The following is a 16,662-nucleotide window of genomic DNA, read 5'->3' on the forward strand; positions in this document are numbered from 1 at the left end:
TTCCTTTACAAACACACATGGCCAAGACTAATTCCAGTAAGACTTTTAATTTTTACAGTACACATAAAGTCACTTTTGTGGAACTCTGAACAAGCCTAAAGTATATTTGAATCTCATCTTTAGTGCAGGTTAATAAATTGACATATTTCACTGTATCAAAAAGTTTGGGAAGTAGAGGTTTACCACGCCAGAGTGGGTGTGGGGGCAGGCCGGCCTTAGTCATTAGTCAGCAAGGGCTACAGGGTGTCAGGAGGTGTGATTGGTCCAAGGTCTTGGCAGGAAGCAAGAACCAATCCTGAGTAGACATCAGGGTTGCATTCACAGTGGGGAGACAAAAATATGAAAAGAGACCACCTTTTGACTACCTTTTTGCATTTCTCTTTGTTTGACAACTAGAATTCCAGTTGAGGATTGAAGGAGGCAGTTAGTTTCCAAATGTTTACCGCTGCTTTCTCTAATAGTTTCTCATTACAACCTTCACAACAGTCCTGTGAATATAAGCATTAAGTGAAAATGTCTTTATAAAGATTCCACTTTTGGGGAGTTAGCAAAAGAGATCAACTGTTGGACCCAGTGCAATAGCTCAGTGGCTAAATCCTCACCTTGCAAGCACCAGGATTCCATATGGGTGCCAGTTTGTGTCCAAGCTGCTCCACTTCACATTCAACTCCCTGCTTGTGGCCTGGCGAAGCAGTGGAGGATAGCCCAAAACCTTGAGACTCCTGTACCCGTGTTGGAGACCTGGAAGAAGCTCCTGGCTCCTGGCTCCTGGCTCCTGGCTTCAGATTAGTTCAGCTCCAACCATTATGACCACTGGGGAATGAACCAGTGGATTGAAGATCTTTCAGTCTGTTTCTCCTTCTCTCTGTAAATCTGCCTGGCTTATAAAAAAAATAAATAAATAAATGTTAAAATAAAATGATCAACTGCTCACTCGCTTTCTCTCCTGGCTCAAAGTCCACTCTTCCCATCTAGGCCAGTACAACCAGAAGAGTAAGCCAGAGTCCCTCAGATCGGAACCCCAAGGGATACTGTGTGTGTGTGTATGTGTGTGTGTGTGTGTGTGTGTGTGTGTGTAACAGATCTGTTCAAATGTCATGGGCAGTTACTGCTACATCAAGTGTGAATACTTACTGAAGAATGTGTTTGGACAATAGAGAAAGATGGAGAGATGTTAATAGCCTCTGCCATTTAAGGACTTACAGTCCTAGATGGGGAGCAGGAGCAGTACACAAATGTCATCTGTGTCAGGCAAGATGTGCAGCTGCTCGACGAGGAAAACCAACAGGAAGGAAATGAAAGCTACATTTGATGTGAGAGTCAAGTCTTCTCTCGTCTCCAAGTAGACCTTCCAAGACTTTGAATGTTAAAGCTGTTGTCATTAGGTTTATGTTGCTGATTTCTTGAGCTCACAGGCCATGTTTCTTCTTTCCTTAGTCCCTGCAGTACCCATGCGGATATTCATGTAGGGGTTGAGGTACTTCTGTCATTACAAACTGTTAGTTTTTGGTATGAGACCTGCCTACCTGCGCATTGAATGGTGTACCCCACCCCTGCCCTCTGCTCCATAATGCCTGTGGATACTGTGTGTCTGCTGTCGGGTGTGACTTGCGTTGCTGAAGGTACAGGAGTGGGGGGTTATGAGAAACGTAGGGGAGGTCTCCAGGGAAGATCAGAAGAGGCCAGGCAGCAGAGCTGATGGAAGTTAGTACAGAGAGTGACAAGTTATAACTGAACATGTGAATGCAAAACACTAAGCCTTTAAGACATCTTGGAAGTAAAAGTGATGCAAATTTTGGAAACTGCTAGAAGGAAAATTTAAAGTGGGAGGATCATCAAACTCTGGAATGACCATAATATAAGTTCATGGACAAAACCACGCTAAAAATACTTACTGGATGTTGAGTTATATTTATCCTGTTTTCTTTTCTGGTAAACTAAAGATGACACCAACGTTGAGGTTACGTTCCCCTTGCAGCCCTAGTTTGTGCAGTGCCTTGTGCTTGCCAAAAAGTAGATAGGCAGCTTTTGATTTTTTTTTTTCCTCTTGGTTTTCTCACCACAGGAAACAACAGAAATGGCCCTCCACCCTACGGGTTCCGTCTCTCACCGGAAGAAGAAATGCGGAGACAGCGGCTTCACAGATTTGACAACCAGTGACGTGGCCTGCCACCTTCAGAGGACATGATCTAACTGGGGAATTACTGCCCTTTGGCTCCTTCCTCAAGCCCAGAATAAGCTTCAAGTCAAAGCAGAATGCTCCCCAAGGAGTGCTCACGTGTGCCTGGGGCCCTCAGCCCTCCAGCTCCTGCAGGTGCCACTCCGACATGTATGGACTCCAGGCTTCTGGAAGGCAGCATTCAGCTCTCCTGAAGTGGCCCTTCTCCTGGCCTTGTTCTCTGTGACAAAGCAAATGTCCTTTCCATGGGGCAGACACCAGCTTCCATGTCTCCCCGCTCTGACTGCTGCCCCTGCCTTGTTCTGCTCTTGGAAGCTCAGACTTTGACAGGAAGTTTTGTTTTCTGGTGGAAAATATCAGTCCCTTATTCTACCTGTTGTCTTTGGGTTTCACTGAGTAGGAGGCAACAAGTCATCCCCTTATGTATTGCCGTGGTGATGATCCAGACCCGGGCTGTAGCCACCCTTGCACTTCTCCCATACCTCAGTAGGCATGCAGGCTCCTCAGGCCCCTGCATCCATATGGTAGCTCTGGGTATTTGTGGTGCTCTTACTAGCCCACCTTTGAGGAATGCTTGAGTGAAAATGTGGCAGACAGACCTCAGGAGGGGAAGACATCTGTACGTTCCATCACTGACAAGTGACACCAGCATTGCGGACTCCCAGCCATCCCTCCAGTGGCAGCAGTGTACCCAGACACACCGTGAGAGTACTCAGTGAGCAGCAGCAGCAAGTGCCATACAAAGGGAAGGCTAGGGCCTTCAGTGCCTTGGTCCCTCAAAATCCTTGCAAGAAGCTTACTTCCTCAAAAAAGTGCCTCTACACTGGCCGCTGTACCAGCTGCTTATGTTGGACAAATATAATCTGTACATTGTCTATCTGACTCATTTAAGGCATTTTCTGGTGCTTGTATTTTTTTAATAAAATGTCAAAGGCAAAAAATCACTGATATATTTATGGTCAAATGGTCATGGAGATTTTATTGTTGTGGGGTGTTAGGTATAGCTTTCCAGTTTTATCTTGCTGTCTTTTTTTTTTTTCTAAGATTTATTTTTATTGGAAAGGCAGGTTTACAGAGAGGAACAATAGAGAGAAAGATCTTCATCTGCTAGTTCACTCCCCAAAAAGCCACAGTGTCTGGAGCTGAGCCAATCCAAAGCCAGGAGCCAGGAGCCAGGAGCTTTTTCCAGATCTCCTGTGCAGGTACAGGGTCCCAGGGTGTGGGGCCATATTCCACTGCTTTCCCAGGCCACAATAAGGTGGATGGGAAGTAGAGCAGCCAGGACATGAACCGGCACCCATATGGCATCCTAGTACATGGAGGTAGAGAATTAGCCAATTGAACCATTGGGCCTGGCCCATGTTGCTGTCTTTAAAAAGTGTCTTTGTGTTGTGGGGAGGTCTGTTATACTTGGCAACCAGGAAAATTGATTTGTACAGTTACAAATCAAGAAATATATAATTATGAAAGCAGACTTAAAAAGAAGTACTATATTAAGAAAATTAATATATATAAAAGTAACTACAGGCATTATTTTAAAATCACCTCTCTTCTAACCACTTGGAAATACCCAGGATGAACAATTTAGGAATATTGCTTTTTTATTTTTTTCTTCGCATACATTTGACAACTTTGGAACATTTGGACCTTGCGGTTTGTGTCTAGTTCCTAATCTGAATTTACCTGCAGGAAACATTGATACTTGGGTGCAGCTGAGCTAAGAAAAGTACTGGCGTCTGGGAAGTGCTTTGACCTGCCAACGGGCATGTGGCACCTGAGCGCCTTGGGTTAATTCATAATTGACGTAAAACTACAGCATATTTGTAGTATCAGTTATGTCTGGTGGACTTACTCAAATTTACACGTTCAGGCTGTCCTTCCTCTCTGTGCACCTGACTCCCACTACACTAACTAGAACTAACCTCTTTTATACGAGCCATCTTTGCACAGCACACAGCAGTTCGGTGTAACACTGAGTCTTGCTCTGACTGTGCACAGCTACCTGACAACATGCCTCCGACATGAGGGTGGAGATGGGACATGACTGCACTCAGGCCTGCCTTTATTTCTCCATCCAAAAGCTCCTCACTCTTTTCTCCTCCCTTCATATTAATTTTCCAACCAAAGTAGTTTTTAAATTGCATTAGAAGTCTAATTACTGTCTATGAAATTATTCTAATTTTTATCTATGTGTTCCAGGAGGAATATCTTCTTATTTGACTTGTCACGTATAAAAACAGTGGAATTGGGAGTGAATGTTTGACATGGCTCATAAGCCATGGGCCAGTATTCCTACATGCCTTACCAGAATATCCAAGTCCCAGTCCTAGCTCTAGTTTCAATGCCAGCTTCCTGCTGATATGTACCCAGGTTGGCCACAGGTGCTGACTACATTAGTTGTGCTCTTGCCACTTCTATGAAACCTGGGTTGAATTCCATCTTTCTGGCTTCACTCTGGCCCAATTTCAGCTATTTTGGGCATCTGGGGGAATAAGCCAGTAAATGAGAGATCTCATTTTTTTAATAGAGTTTTTTTTAAAAATAATAAAATTTCTAAAAGATTAGAATTGTATTTTGGATGGTATAACCAATATACAATGTTTATACAATGAAATAATCAACTTTTAGACATGTATAAAAAGTCATTTTATAAATCTTGTAAATATAAGACAGTTATTTTAACATCACAATAAAGATGTTCTGGAAATTACTATAATGATTTTATTTGGTAGATAGTATTGCTAATAACAAGTGCTTATGGTTTTCATTATCCATTTTATTGTTTTTCTCTACAATAAGGAATCTCCAAAGTTACGCCAACAAACTAGAATCGGGTTGAGCAAGACAAACAAAAGCAAGTACATTAGACTAATTATCTCTAATAGTAAGGAAGCCTGAGAGCTGATATTGTAATGTCGTGTCTTTGGTTAATAGTAGTTTCCTGATTGTGTGTGGCGCATCCAGTTCCCACAGTTTGGTGCATTCAGTCAACTGAAGAGACATGTTACTTTTGAATCTTTCCTGAGTGCCAGCAGGAAGGTATAGTTTCATTTGCCACCTCATAGTGCCTTCAAATGTATCACCTGTGATTCCAAAGTTGTACATAATGTCCAAACCTCCTGAATCCCTTTACAATGCCTGCTGGTAAAGCTGAAGCTGAGTAGTCAGTAACTCCTGTTGCCTTGGGACTACTGTGCACATTTGACACACTCTGTGTTGCCTGGGGAGTAAGATAAAGGGAGAAAAACCTACTCCTCCCATCCCAAGGAGGCTCTAATGTGGGAGGTGTGTGCATGAGGAGGTGGCAGAGCCAGTTCTAAGTCTTACCTTCTCTTGAGATTCCATATTTTAAAAAATGCATTCAACCTGCCATAAAAAAAGAATCCTATACATGCCTTTTCCCTTTTGCATGGATTATTGCAGTCCTTTAGTCTGCGTGCTCGCTCGCTCTCTCCTCTTTCTCAGCCCCTAATATTATTTTAGAATCAGGCTCTTAGCTTAGAAGGGCCTTAACCCTTAATTCTTTGTTCAGCTCAATAGTTAAAATACCTCTTCATTCAGTTTTACCTAACTCGGCCAGGTTAATTTTCTGAAATCCCCTTTATGATGCCACTTATCTCTTACTTTTGATTCTGTCTCTGTTGCCAAAACATAAAAAGTCTTAAGTCAGTGGTCCTACTCAACAGTAGAGCTTGACCCTAACAGGGTCTGGTGATGGGTTTTACTAGCTAGGCAGTGCACGTTTCTGAGCCTCTTATCATTTGTATGTTATGGCCTTTGCCCTTCTCAGTCCATCCAGGTCCCTTCCACCTGACCCTGTGGCTAAGGTCTTGACTGGACCACTGACTGGGATAACCTATCCCCCGTCAGCTACACTCTTGTCTCTCCATGCCACGTGGCATGGCTTGTTTTACTGCACAGGGAATATCTTTCTGTAGATCCTAAGCTTCACAAGAACAGCGACCATGGCCATGCTTCTGTATCTCCTCACAGTGTCTTCTGCAGTTCTTTGGACAACCAGAGCCAGTAAAGATTTGGGAATTTAAACAGAGAGAAGCTCACATATGCTGTCACAAGTAGCACAGATAAACATAAATGCTAGTTGTATATTGATATTGTTGTAGAATGTTCTGTTTTTAATCACTTCAGGAGAAATGTGAAGGCAGGCATTTGCCTGTTCCTAGGAGCCTTTGCTAGGTGACATGTTGACGAATCAGCTGAGGTGGAGGTATCACCAACTGCGTGAGTCAGTCTGCAGACACATTCCTCTTGGCCAGATGCTGTGACGTAGGAGACAACACCTAAGACGCCAGCACCAGTGAGTGTCCACTGATGGATCCCCGAGAACAGCACCAGCTCCAGCCATCGTGCCTTTTATAGGTCTATGTTTGATATGCCTGTGCTTGCATTTTTCCTCTTGCAACAATGGAGAGTAAAGGATCCACCCCACCCCTTTTTGGACATTTATTTGAAAGGCAGAGTTAAAGAAACTGAGAGATTTTCCATCTGCTCATTCATTCTGCAAATGGCTGCAATGGCCGTGGCTGGCCAGCCTGAAGCCCGGAACCTGGAACCTTATCAGGGATTCCCACGTGGCAGGTACTTCGGTAAACCTCTCTGCTTGCTCAGATGCATTAGCTGGGAGCTGGATAAGAAGTTCAGTGAGACTGACACCTACACTCATGCGAGTTGATCTGCTTTGCTGAAATACCCCCACCCCGCCCCTTGACGGCAAGCTTCCTTTAGTTGCCCAATGTGTTGACATCCTGTGATAATGACTTGCGTGCTTTTTGCATACTAGCTATCCCATAATAGTAGCCTGTGAAAAAGCCACTGAGCTAACTCTTTAGGATCCCCAGTGAAACCCTACAGGACCACATGTGGCCAAAATTACACCTGGAGCTCGTGCAGACCACTTCAGTTCACTGTGATGTGACGTGTCACCTCTGATGAGGTTCCTGAAGTCCTCAACATATGTTTAGTGTGTGCAGGCATGATCTGTGAATGCTCATGCCTTTCCTCTGGTACTTGGTTTTGCTGAATCATGTTTCTTGTACTCTAACTTCCTAAGTTCCCAAACCCCTTTCTGGCCAGGTGTGTGGACTTTGATGTTGTTCTGAACGGGGTCAGGGGTTTGGGGGGTGGTGTTCTGAATGGGGTCAGGGGCTTGGGGGATGGTATTCTGAACAGGGTTGGGGGCTTGGGGGGTGGTGTTCTGAACGGGGTTGGGGGGTTGGGGGTTGTGTTCTGAACAGTGAGGTGGGCTTGGGGTTGTGGTGTTCTGAACGGGGTCGGGGGCTTGAGGGGGTTGTGGTGTTCTGAAAGGGTCGGGGACTCGGTGGGTGTTCTGAACGGGGTTGGGGGCTTGGGGGGGTGGTGTTTTGAACAAGGTTGGGGGCTTGGGGGGTGGTGTTCTGAAAGGGTCGGGGGTTCGGGGTGGTGGTGTTCTGAACAAGGTCAGGGGCTTGGGGAGTAGTGTTCTGAATGGGGTCAGGGGCTTGGGTGATGGTGGTGTTCTGAACGGGGTCGGGGGCTTGGGTGATGGTGGTGTTCTGAACGGGGTCAGGGGCTTGGGTGATGGTGGTGTTCTGAACGGGGTCGGGGGCTTGGGTGATGGTGGTGTTCTGAACGGGGTCGGGGGCTTGGGTGATGGTGGTGTTCTGAACGGGGTCAGGGGCTCAGGGGATGGTGTTCTGAACGGGGTCAGGGGCTGGGGGGTGTTTTATTCCCCTTTCTGCTCACAGGCCTGTGACAGTCTGTTGGTATGGTGCATGTGAGCAGGCTGCTTGCATGACAGCTCTGTGGCTTTAAGGGCAGAGAGAATAATGCTGACATGAAGGTCAGATGGCAGAAAGATAAACCGGCAGATTTTGATGTGTGGGTTTTTAGCAAAGAAAATGGAAACATGCCTAACAGAAATCACTAAATGTGGTAAAAATCTATTTTGCTCCTTGGGAAAAAAAAGAGTAGCATGATGAAATCAATCAGGTCGCATGGATTGCAAAGGCCTTTGGAATAGTGGACATCACGAACACAGTGCAAGACTGCTCCATGGCTCTCTGGATGCAACATCTGGGTCCTCTCGCTCAGTATTGAAAAACTCTGCCACCTTCCTCCCTCTTTTCAACAGGGTTTCTGCCAAGAAGTTGTGAGGTTATTTTTCCTTACTCTCAAACCCATCATAGCTGGAAAGAAAATAAATTGAACAGATAAAATACAGGTGTCTTGGAAGTCACGACAGGATTTTATGTATAATAAACCATAGTACAAATCTCAATACAACAAAGATTTAAGTGTCAGCAGCAGACCAGGTGTTTGCAAAAGTTACATGTGAAAAGTCTAACTTTACAATCATAGGTTAGAGAAAGGGAGGTTATTTATTGGACACATTTCACATTTTTCCCCATGAATCATTAAATATTTAAGCACCATAAAATTCAAGCATTTCCCATGGATGTGGCAGCCAGCCTCGGTGGTTTAAAATGCATTATGCAGAATTTCTGGCAGATAATAACAGTGACAATTGCAGAGTACTGATTTTTAATGTCAATTGTTTGTTCCCTGCAGAACCTAGCAATAATGTCCCTGCAGGAAATTGTGATGTTTTTGTGGTACAGTAGCTTTGAGAATTGAAATAAAACAGCATTCTCAAAGACATTAAGAATTGGCCAGCTATAAATAATTCTAATCAGTAATTTATATGCCCTGTGAGAATCATAATGGAATTCTACAGTGTAAAAAAAAAAGCAAGAAATATTTTTATACTAAATAGTTTAAGTAGATGATGTGACCATAATAAATGTAGGATGGCTGCTATGTCTGCTAGACATATTGACTGCTAGGCAGACAAGCTTAATTTTGAAAACAACCATAGGTATTTTGTACCATCTTGGAAATGAGGGAAATGGAACTTGGGGGAGGGGCACTTGGCAGCTAGAAAGGGATAGAGCTGGGTTCAAATTTGGATGCAGAAATCTGAAGGCAACATCTTGGCACTATTCTGCGAAATGCAACCAAGGAAAAAGTGACAATTATCAAGTTATTCCAGCGAGTCAAGCAGGAAGTCAGATTTCCTGGAACACAAACATTCAGTGGTTTTCTTCCTTATGGTTTCTATGAGGCTCAGAATAGCCCATCGCATTGGCTGTTTTTGTAAGCATCCATAACATACACATACAAACCATCTAGAGGTGATTTTACTATGAATCTTTCAGTCATGATGGTTCACAGATTACAACCTGCACTGACGTGGCATGAGTCATTGAAGGGTCTTCTTTCAGCCAAATCCCTCAAATCTCTTCATTTCTGAAATTTCCATTTGTAGAAAAAATAATAATCTATTCTGGAGGTGGGGAAAGCAATGATTAAAGCTTAGTTACACTGAACATTCAGTTTATCCTTGTTACCATTTTGTCACACAGAACCTTATCTGCGAAACAGACACCCAATGCCTAATGACCTGATGGAAAAATAAAAAGAGTGAAGTGTCAATAATGTGCCCAGCTCTTTGCTAGTAACTGGGCACACAGAGCAAGTAAAATATGCCAGTGAAATGAAGAAGTTGGCCTCGTGGTGCAGGGAACAGCAGAAGCTGTCACAGTCCCCAGGGGGGAGGTCACACACATACCCCATAAATCAGTCTTTCAAGAGAGGTAGGTGGCTGCCAGCTGAGTGCATGTGAGGAAGGATAGCACTCACAGAAAGAGCCAGAGCGCAAGCACAGAGGTACTGTGAGTGCACAACTGCCTCCCAGTATTCACTGTGGCAAGAGATACTCCCAGAGGAGAGCGCCGAGTTCCCTTGCCAAGGCTGGATTTCACAGGCAGGAGAGTCATTGAAGAATTTTCAGCCAAAGGGTAACAAAATTAAGTTTGGGTGGACCTTAAATGATGACTGAGATTTGGAATGAGAAACCAGTCAGAAGAGGTCGCCTGCAAGAGCAGCAGTGAAGGGCTGTGTTGGGTGCCAGGATGTGGCCATGTCTAGGAACGAACATCTTGGGTGTCAGGCTGGGGAACAGGCCACTTGCAGCATGCAGGCCTGTCTAGATGGTAGGCTGCATTAGCACTGGGCAGAACCCAGAAGAAAATAGTCCAGTCCTCTGGCTCCAGCCTCTTGGTTCCCACTGCGCAATCTCAGTGCATTCAACAAACATGAAGGGGCAGGGATTTCTAGCATCATAGGGTAGTTATCATTCCTAATAATGAACTAGAAGAACAAAGCTTTGCTCAGGGCCCTTCACGGAGAAGGATATTTTAAAGCACCATGATATAGATCCAAACAATAATGATTTAATGTGCTCTTCTATGTTAAGAAGCTATTTTTTTCTTTTACTTTGCTCTTTGACCATTTAACATACTTTCCAAAAATTAAAGGCAGCACATTTTTGGCATTTAGAGAGGGCTGCTATGATACCCATATTGTGATCTCGCTATCCAAGCCACTCTGTAATGGGAAAATGTCTACTTGACTGAGCCTGGTGTTATTGTCAACTTACCTATTCTACCTCACAGTTGAAGTGTTTAAAGCACGTTAAAAGATAAACTTCTGATGTCCTGTCTGTCACCCTTCCTTCTTCCCAGAAAACACAAAGAAGAAGACAAGCATTTGAGAGGCTTGAATTTTGATAACAGATAAAGATTTTAGAAATGGAAAACTGCAAATAAATTTGATGTCTTAAATTTCAGGTGCTTAGATATTTAACGTGTGTATGATACAGTTTTACAAAAATGCCTCAAACTACAAACATTCTGCTATATCAAGAAAACATTCGATCTTAAAATGTTCATTTTTCTTTTTATGAGAGGAGTACTCTTAAAAATAAATTGCCAGTCTGGGGACAGTCCAGAGCAAAACTGTTTGAAATGTGTTCTGCATAGAAGAGCTCATTACAGATTAAAATTTGGCAAGGAAAACAGTTCTTAGATACAAAATTTTAATTGAGTTTTGCCTGTGTCAATTATTTTTTAAGTGCACTAAAACTAAGTCCTAAAATGAATGTCACTCTCATGAGAAATGTCTCGTTTTCCTCAAAATGACATTTATTTTTTATGAGGAAGGCAAATTTCCTAGAAGCCTTTTCTAAAACATCTTTTGATTTGTAGGATTAAACAACTGAGTTCCTAGCAAAGCAGCAAGATGATCTTTTGCTGTTTAGAAAACTCTCTCATTACAAATTGATCTATCTCCGAAATTTGTAGAGAAAACACAAATGCCAAATGTCAAATTATTGCCTTGGTACAACATAGATATAAAACGTAAGAATGTAAAATTGAAAATATGGGACGCCCCTGAAGAAAAGCAATCATGGACACATGCAATTCAAATTATACACTGTCTTTGTTTCATTTAAGAAGGGCCATGGGGTGACCCTGGCTTGAATGAATCTTCCTACCCAAGTTTAATTAAGTCGGCCCTTCATTTTCTCCCAAGTGCATAATGATAGCTCTGTCACCTCCCCACAGGAGCTGCCATTATGTATGTGGAGGCAATGTGGTCACTGTGATCTGCTGGGAAGCTCTGGGGTTCTCCTGGGGAGAAGGGGGAGGCGAGACGCTCTGTGGGGCTTGTGTCTCCGCCTGAGTAAGCCCCATGTGGCTCCAGGCCCATTAGTGCTGAGCGCAGGCCAGACCCCGACTGGGGGAAAGGCTCTGTGTTTGGTAGTGCAGGGCAATGGGGAGTCCGTTTTGTGAATCACTACCTTAATATTCATTAATAGCTTTTAGGCTCCTAATCCCTTATTGAATATATATTTTTTTTCGATAATTGCTACTTCTCAAAAGGGTTGAAAGTAGGCATTTCTATTCTCCCAAAAATACAGAAGAGAACACAATGTTTCATATTCATCTGTGATGTATTCATGCTAATGTCGCATCTCTGGAATACAGCAACTGTGGGCCTTCCTGGCATAATGGTTCATTCTGTTCCGAAATGAACTGTGAAAGCTGGCAATGTGATTTTTTTTTCTTTAATCTCTTTGGGTCATGGTTTTACAATTATTTAAAGTGTATGGAAAAATAGATTACAGAGAAAATCGTTTTGAAACATTGAAAATCTGTACTTTCTAGTTTCATTTACTGGCCTATTTATTCTTTCCTGTAAAAATCCATCCCAAAGCCCACTATATTATAGAGTAATTGACTTCAGTTGTTTGAGGTGCTATTAACCAATGAATTATTTTCAGTAATGTGATTTGTAATCGCACCTTTATCATCTACTTGCCATCTTGTGAATTAGCATATTTTAAAATAAACCAGCTCTTCTATCAGCCTCCTTAAAATAAGGAGATCTGGGTTGCACCTAGATTGATAGGTCCCAACAAATCCATACATGTAGCCCGTGCTTAATCAGCAAGGAACAGAGGAAGAAGTTGGAGGACTCTGGGAACAAACACATTAGCACACAAAGAACAGCTAAAAGTCAAGTGTGAAGTGAGCACCATTAAACCTCTTGGCACAGCCCAGGAAATCTTGCCTGCCCTTCCTCTCCTCCTAGGCTCAGGTAGGTGACTTGAGCAGTCTTTAGCTAAACTTCACACAGACCTGGCACCTGCTGATTTTCTGGCGTTGGGCCAGGCCTTCTTTTAAGGTGTCTGGTGATGGGGCAGAGAAAAATTGCAAGTCTGGTTGCACTGTTGTCAGCCAGAAGCTGTACTTGTTTGCAAAGAAATGGCATGTGCCCTGCCGGCCTTGGCATTCAAGGAATGGTGCAGCTCTGAAGTCTTCCAGGCAGCTTCCAGGTGACATGAGGGCCTGCCCCCCTCCTTGGTCCCCAGCTCCTGTGTGCTACCCAAAGAAGCAGAGTATTAGAACTCAGACACACACAGCCCCAGGCCCCATCAGTGACATGCCCAGATCTGTTCCTATCATTTTTGCTTAAATTATTTCATAAGAAAACAAAGTGTAAACTGGGTATAACACACAATGGAGCCAATGGCTGAAGCAAATGCATCTCCCAGATTATACCAAAGTAGTGAGAAAAAAAAATGATTCACAATAACCGTAAATCAACAATAATAATTAGAGCGCAGTATCTCAACAGGCTGTAGGTCTTCATGGCCATGTGAGTGTACTACTATCCAGTTTAGGCTAAAAGAAAAAAGATGTTAGAAAGAGCAGAGGTAGCAGGATCCAAGGGCAGGGAACTCACCATCAGGAAGGAGTACCCAATCCAGAGACTCCTCCAGGCTCGTGGGCATGGGGGGATGGATTGGTCCTGGCTGTGCACTGCCACCGCCTGTGCTGGGGCCTCGCACACAGCACAGCGGCTGATGTATGGACGGATCTCCTCCTCCGAGACTGGCATCATGGGCAACGGTGCAGCACTGGCCAGCCAGTAGGATCTGTCATTTCTCTGGGCATAGTGGCACACTTGGTGGATGTTGCAGTAGGCAAAGGGCAGCGTGCTAAAGATGGGAAGGCAGGACCCTGCCAGACCTTAGGAGGGAGGAAGAGATGTCTGAGCATACTGTGCAGGTATGCCCAGTGAGCTGTCCGACACGTGGTGTTCAGACATGTATTCTGATGCATGGATGCTCTTGCCAAAGCCTAATTTTGTGGTGGTAAAGTCATTTCTACCAGTTCCTGGTCCTGTGGGACAGCCTTTGTGCACTCATCCACTCATAGCTCCCTGTGGAGCCCACAATGGGTGAGGCTGATCCATCTGTGCTTTTACTAATCAGCTGATGGTCCAAGGCAAATGGATGAGCAAAAACGCAGTGAAAGGACAGTGAGACAAGCCCAGTGACTGGGGTCACCTAGACTTAGGAGAAGGATACCTGGCAGGAGTTATTTTAAGCTTGAAAAATGAAAGGATATAGCCAGGCTGGCGAGGTGGTAATGAGGCCCATTCAAAAGAAAACCAGAAATATGGGGTGTACAACTCAGAAAACTCAAGTTCACCAGAGAGATGGTAAGAGCGGGACTGTGCTGTTTGCCTCAGGGTACCCAGAGAACAATCAGATCAAAACATTCAGCCACGTCAATCTTGTGAAGGAGTTTGGATTTTTTTCCCCAGTGCTCTGTACATCATGAGACTAGGCCAGGAGAAGCAAGACTTCTCCCTAGACAAGGCAGGAAAGAGGCTAATGGTAGAAGTGAGATAGACAAAGAAAACACGCGTGGAATCCAAAGGTGAAGCATTACTTCTTCCTTTCCCCTGTGCTCATTAAACAAGGCCCTTGGGATAGGAAACAGAATGACACAACTCAGATGTATAAACAGTGGCTGCCCTGGGCTGCCCTCTTTACCATCCGTGCTTCCTGCTGGGAGGTACGGTCCCACTGTCTTGGAAAGACAGTATTGAACAGCACCCAGAAGCTTAAACTCTTGCCCTTAAACTGGTTCCTGGAGTGTAAAAGTCCACTGTTGAACCAAGAGGTGACCTCAAAACCAAGTTCTGTGACTGAAAAGGCAATTGGAGTATGGTAGGAAGTTGAGGCAGGTTAGCACTAGGACATAGCCAATAGTTGTTACCCACGCACCATTTCACATGTAAAACAGCAGCCAACCAAGTCCTGATTCAGTCATTAAAATGAAGGAGAAAAACTGAATTTCAGAGCAGACTTTACACTTCCATAACTAAGAAAGAATCCTTTTTTAACGCAAAACCAAAGTAACCAAGCAGCATGCATTTCTTTATATATTTCAGAGGATAATAAATAAAAGTTGCTAAGAATCAGCACGGTAGGTTTAAAAAAAAAAGAAAAAAAAGAATATCTTATTGAAAACCAGTGCTAACTTAAGACAAGTTAAATCTGTAAGAATCATCCTAACATTTTGATCGGCAGATAATGGGCACAGCTGGTTATGTGGTTTGTCCATACCAAGGTCTTGATTGTGAGCCTTCTCTTGTCCTTCCAGGTACAACAGGCTATACCCAGTCCAGAGCCTGGGCATGCCCATGGGGCAGGCGGGTTCTTGATCTGTCTGACTGTGGAGGACCAGGAGGAAACCACTGAGATAACCTGGGCCTAACCCTTTGGGCCCAGGGTCCCCAGTGGGACCAGGAGGTCCTAGAGGAGTAGAAAAAAGGAAATAAGGCAAAGTCAGTTCAGGGGGTCACGTTAACCTTCTGAGCACCTGTGCTGAGCACCCAGAGCACAGAGGTGGGCAGGCTGCCCCTACAGCTGCAAGACCCACAGACAGCCTCCAGCCAGTCTGCTCTCCATGGGTCTGCTGCCACTGACTCATCCAATTTCAAACACTTTTTTAAAAATTAAACATGTACTGAAAATATCTAGTCATTTTTCTCAGAAATACTCCCTAAACATTATAGTATAGCAGTTATATACCTAGAAAAGGTATTTTAAGTAATCTGGAGTAGATTTAAAGTTCTATGCAAATACCACATCATTTTGGATAAGGGAACTGAGCACTCCTGGATTTTAGAATCTATAAGGCCCTGAAACCAGTCTGCCAAGGATATCAACACACATCTGTCTGTTGCAAGCAAGCCTCAGATGCTTGAGCTGCCTAAGCATGAAGACACAGGGAGCTGGCATTGTGGAACAGGGGGGAAAGCTGCCACCTGCCACCCGTGAGGCTGCCATCCCTTATGTGTGCCAGTCTGAGACGCAGCTGCTCCTGTTCCTGTTCAGCTCCCTGCTGTTGTGCCTGGGGAAGCACTGGAAGACAGCCCAAGTTTGGGCCCCTACACCCATGTAAAAAACACAAAGGAAGCTCTGGGCTACTGGCTTCAGCCTAGCCCAGCCCTGGCCATTGCGGCCATTTGTAGAGACAATCAGTAGATGGAAGAATCTATCTCTCACTTGCTGTAACTCTTTCAAATAAATAAAATCAATCTCTCTCTCTCTCTCTCTCTCTCTCTCTCTCTCTCTCTCTCTTTCTCTCTCTCTCACACACACACACACACACACACACACACACACACACACCATGGGAAAGCCTCATCTTCCTCAAGCACCTGATGCACCTGAGGAAGAGAACAAAGGATGTGCACACTGAGCAGGGAGAGGTAGGAAGTGAGGAACAGAGAAGCTCTCGAAAGGACAGATCAAGTGCGGTCCCCCTGTCCCATGCAGTATGCCTGTCCCTCTCACAGCTTTAACACAGCGCCAGTTGCACGCTGAGGATGGCAAGGGTTTGGGTCCCCTGAATCTGGCTCTAGATCTCTTTCATGAGGGAGGGAGATGGGAGGAAACCTGTCTCTAGAATTCTTGTTAGCAAGGCAGGAAATGACCAGTTCTACATAACATTAGCTGGATCTGCTTCCAGTGACTCCTCTCAGGGTCGGACTTATTCCAAAGGCCAGTACTATTTGTAACTGCAGATGGCAAATGTGCAGTTAGGCCTTGAAATCCAAAGGTGTTTCGTGGTTGGTTTGTTCTTCTCCCAATCTGTTTCCGTGAGTCTAACAGGCTCTCCCCATTGACACTGTAATCCTGAGACCACAGAGCGGTGGCTGGAGGCTGCATCAGCCCTGTCACAATTTTTATAAGTGGCATTTTTGGATCTGGAGAGAAC

The 16,662-nt window shown here is 44.3% G+C and overlaps 3 protein-coding genes across 5 annotated transcripts in view; 1 reads left to right on the forward strand and 2 right to left on the reverse strand.

Annotated features, from left to right (window-relative positions):
• RHBDD1 (rhomboid domain containing 1) overlaps positions 1–2,597 on the forward strand; it is a 158,799-nt gene extending 156,202 nt beyond the window's left edge. For all 3 annotated transcript variants that reach the window (XM_058665082.1, XM_004576763.3, XM_058665080.1), the window contains one exon: positions 2,066–2,597. In XM_058665082.1, the coding sequence (XP_058521065.1) occupies positions 2,066–2,160 (95 nt within the window). In that variant the 3' untranslated portion in view covers positions 2,161–2,597. The remainder of the gene's footprint in view (positions 1–2,065) is intronic.
• A 4,590-nt stretch (positions 2,598–7,187) lies between these two features.
• On the reverse strand, positions 7,188–12,040 carry LOC131480341 (uncharacterized). Its single transcript, XM_058664295.1, has 2 exons — positions 11,952–12,040; positions 7,188–7,872 (listed from the first exon to the last, which is right to left on the reverse strand). Exons 1-2 carry the CDS (start codon positions 12,038–12,040, stop codon positions 7,188–7,190), a joined length of 774 nt encoding a protein of 257 aa, XP_058520278.1.
• The window catches only part of COL4A4 (collagen type IV alpha 4 chain), a 123,015-nt gene continuing 117,881 nt past the window's right edge, over positions 11,529–16,662 (reverse strand). Inside the window, exons 46-48 of the mRNA XM_058664296.1 lie at positions 15,003–15,191; positions 13,328–13,614; positions 11,529–12,963 (exon numbers count right to left, since the gene is read on the reverse strand). Coding sequence (XP_058520279.1) covers positions 12,700–12,963; positions 13,328–13,614; positions 15,003–15,191 — 740 coding nt within the window. The 3' untranslated portion in view covers positions 11,529–12,699. The remainder of the gene's footprint in view (positions 12,964–13,327; positions 13,615–15,002; positions 15,192–16,662) is intronic.

This window comes from Ochotona princeps, chromosome 5 (assembly GCF_030435755.1).
Source record: "Ochotona princeps isolate mOchPri1 chromosome 5, mOchPri1.hap1, whole genome shotgun sequence".
NCBI lineage: Eukaryota > Metazoa > Chordata > Mammalia > Lagomorpha > Ochotonidae > Ochotona > Ochotona princeps.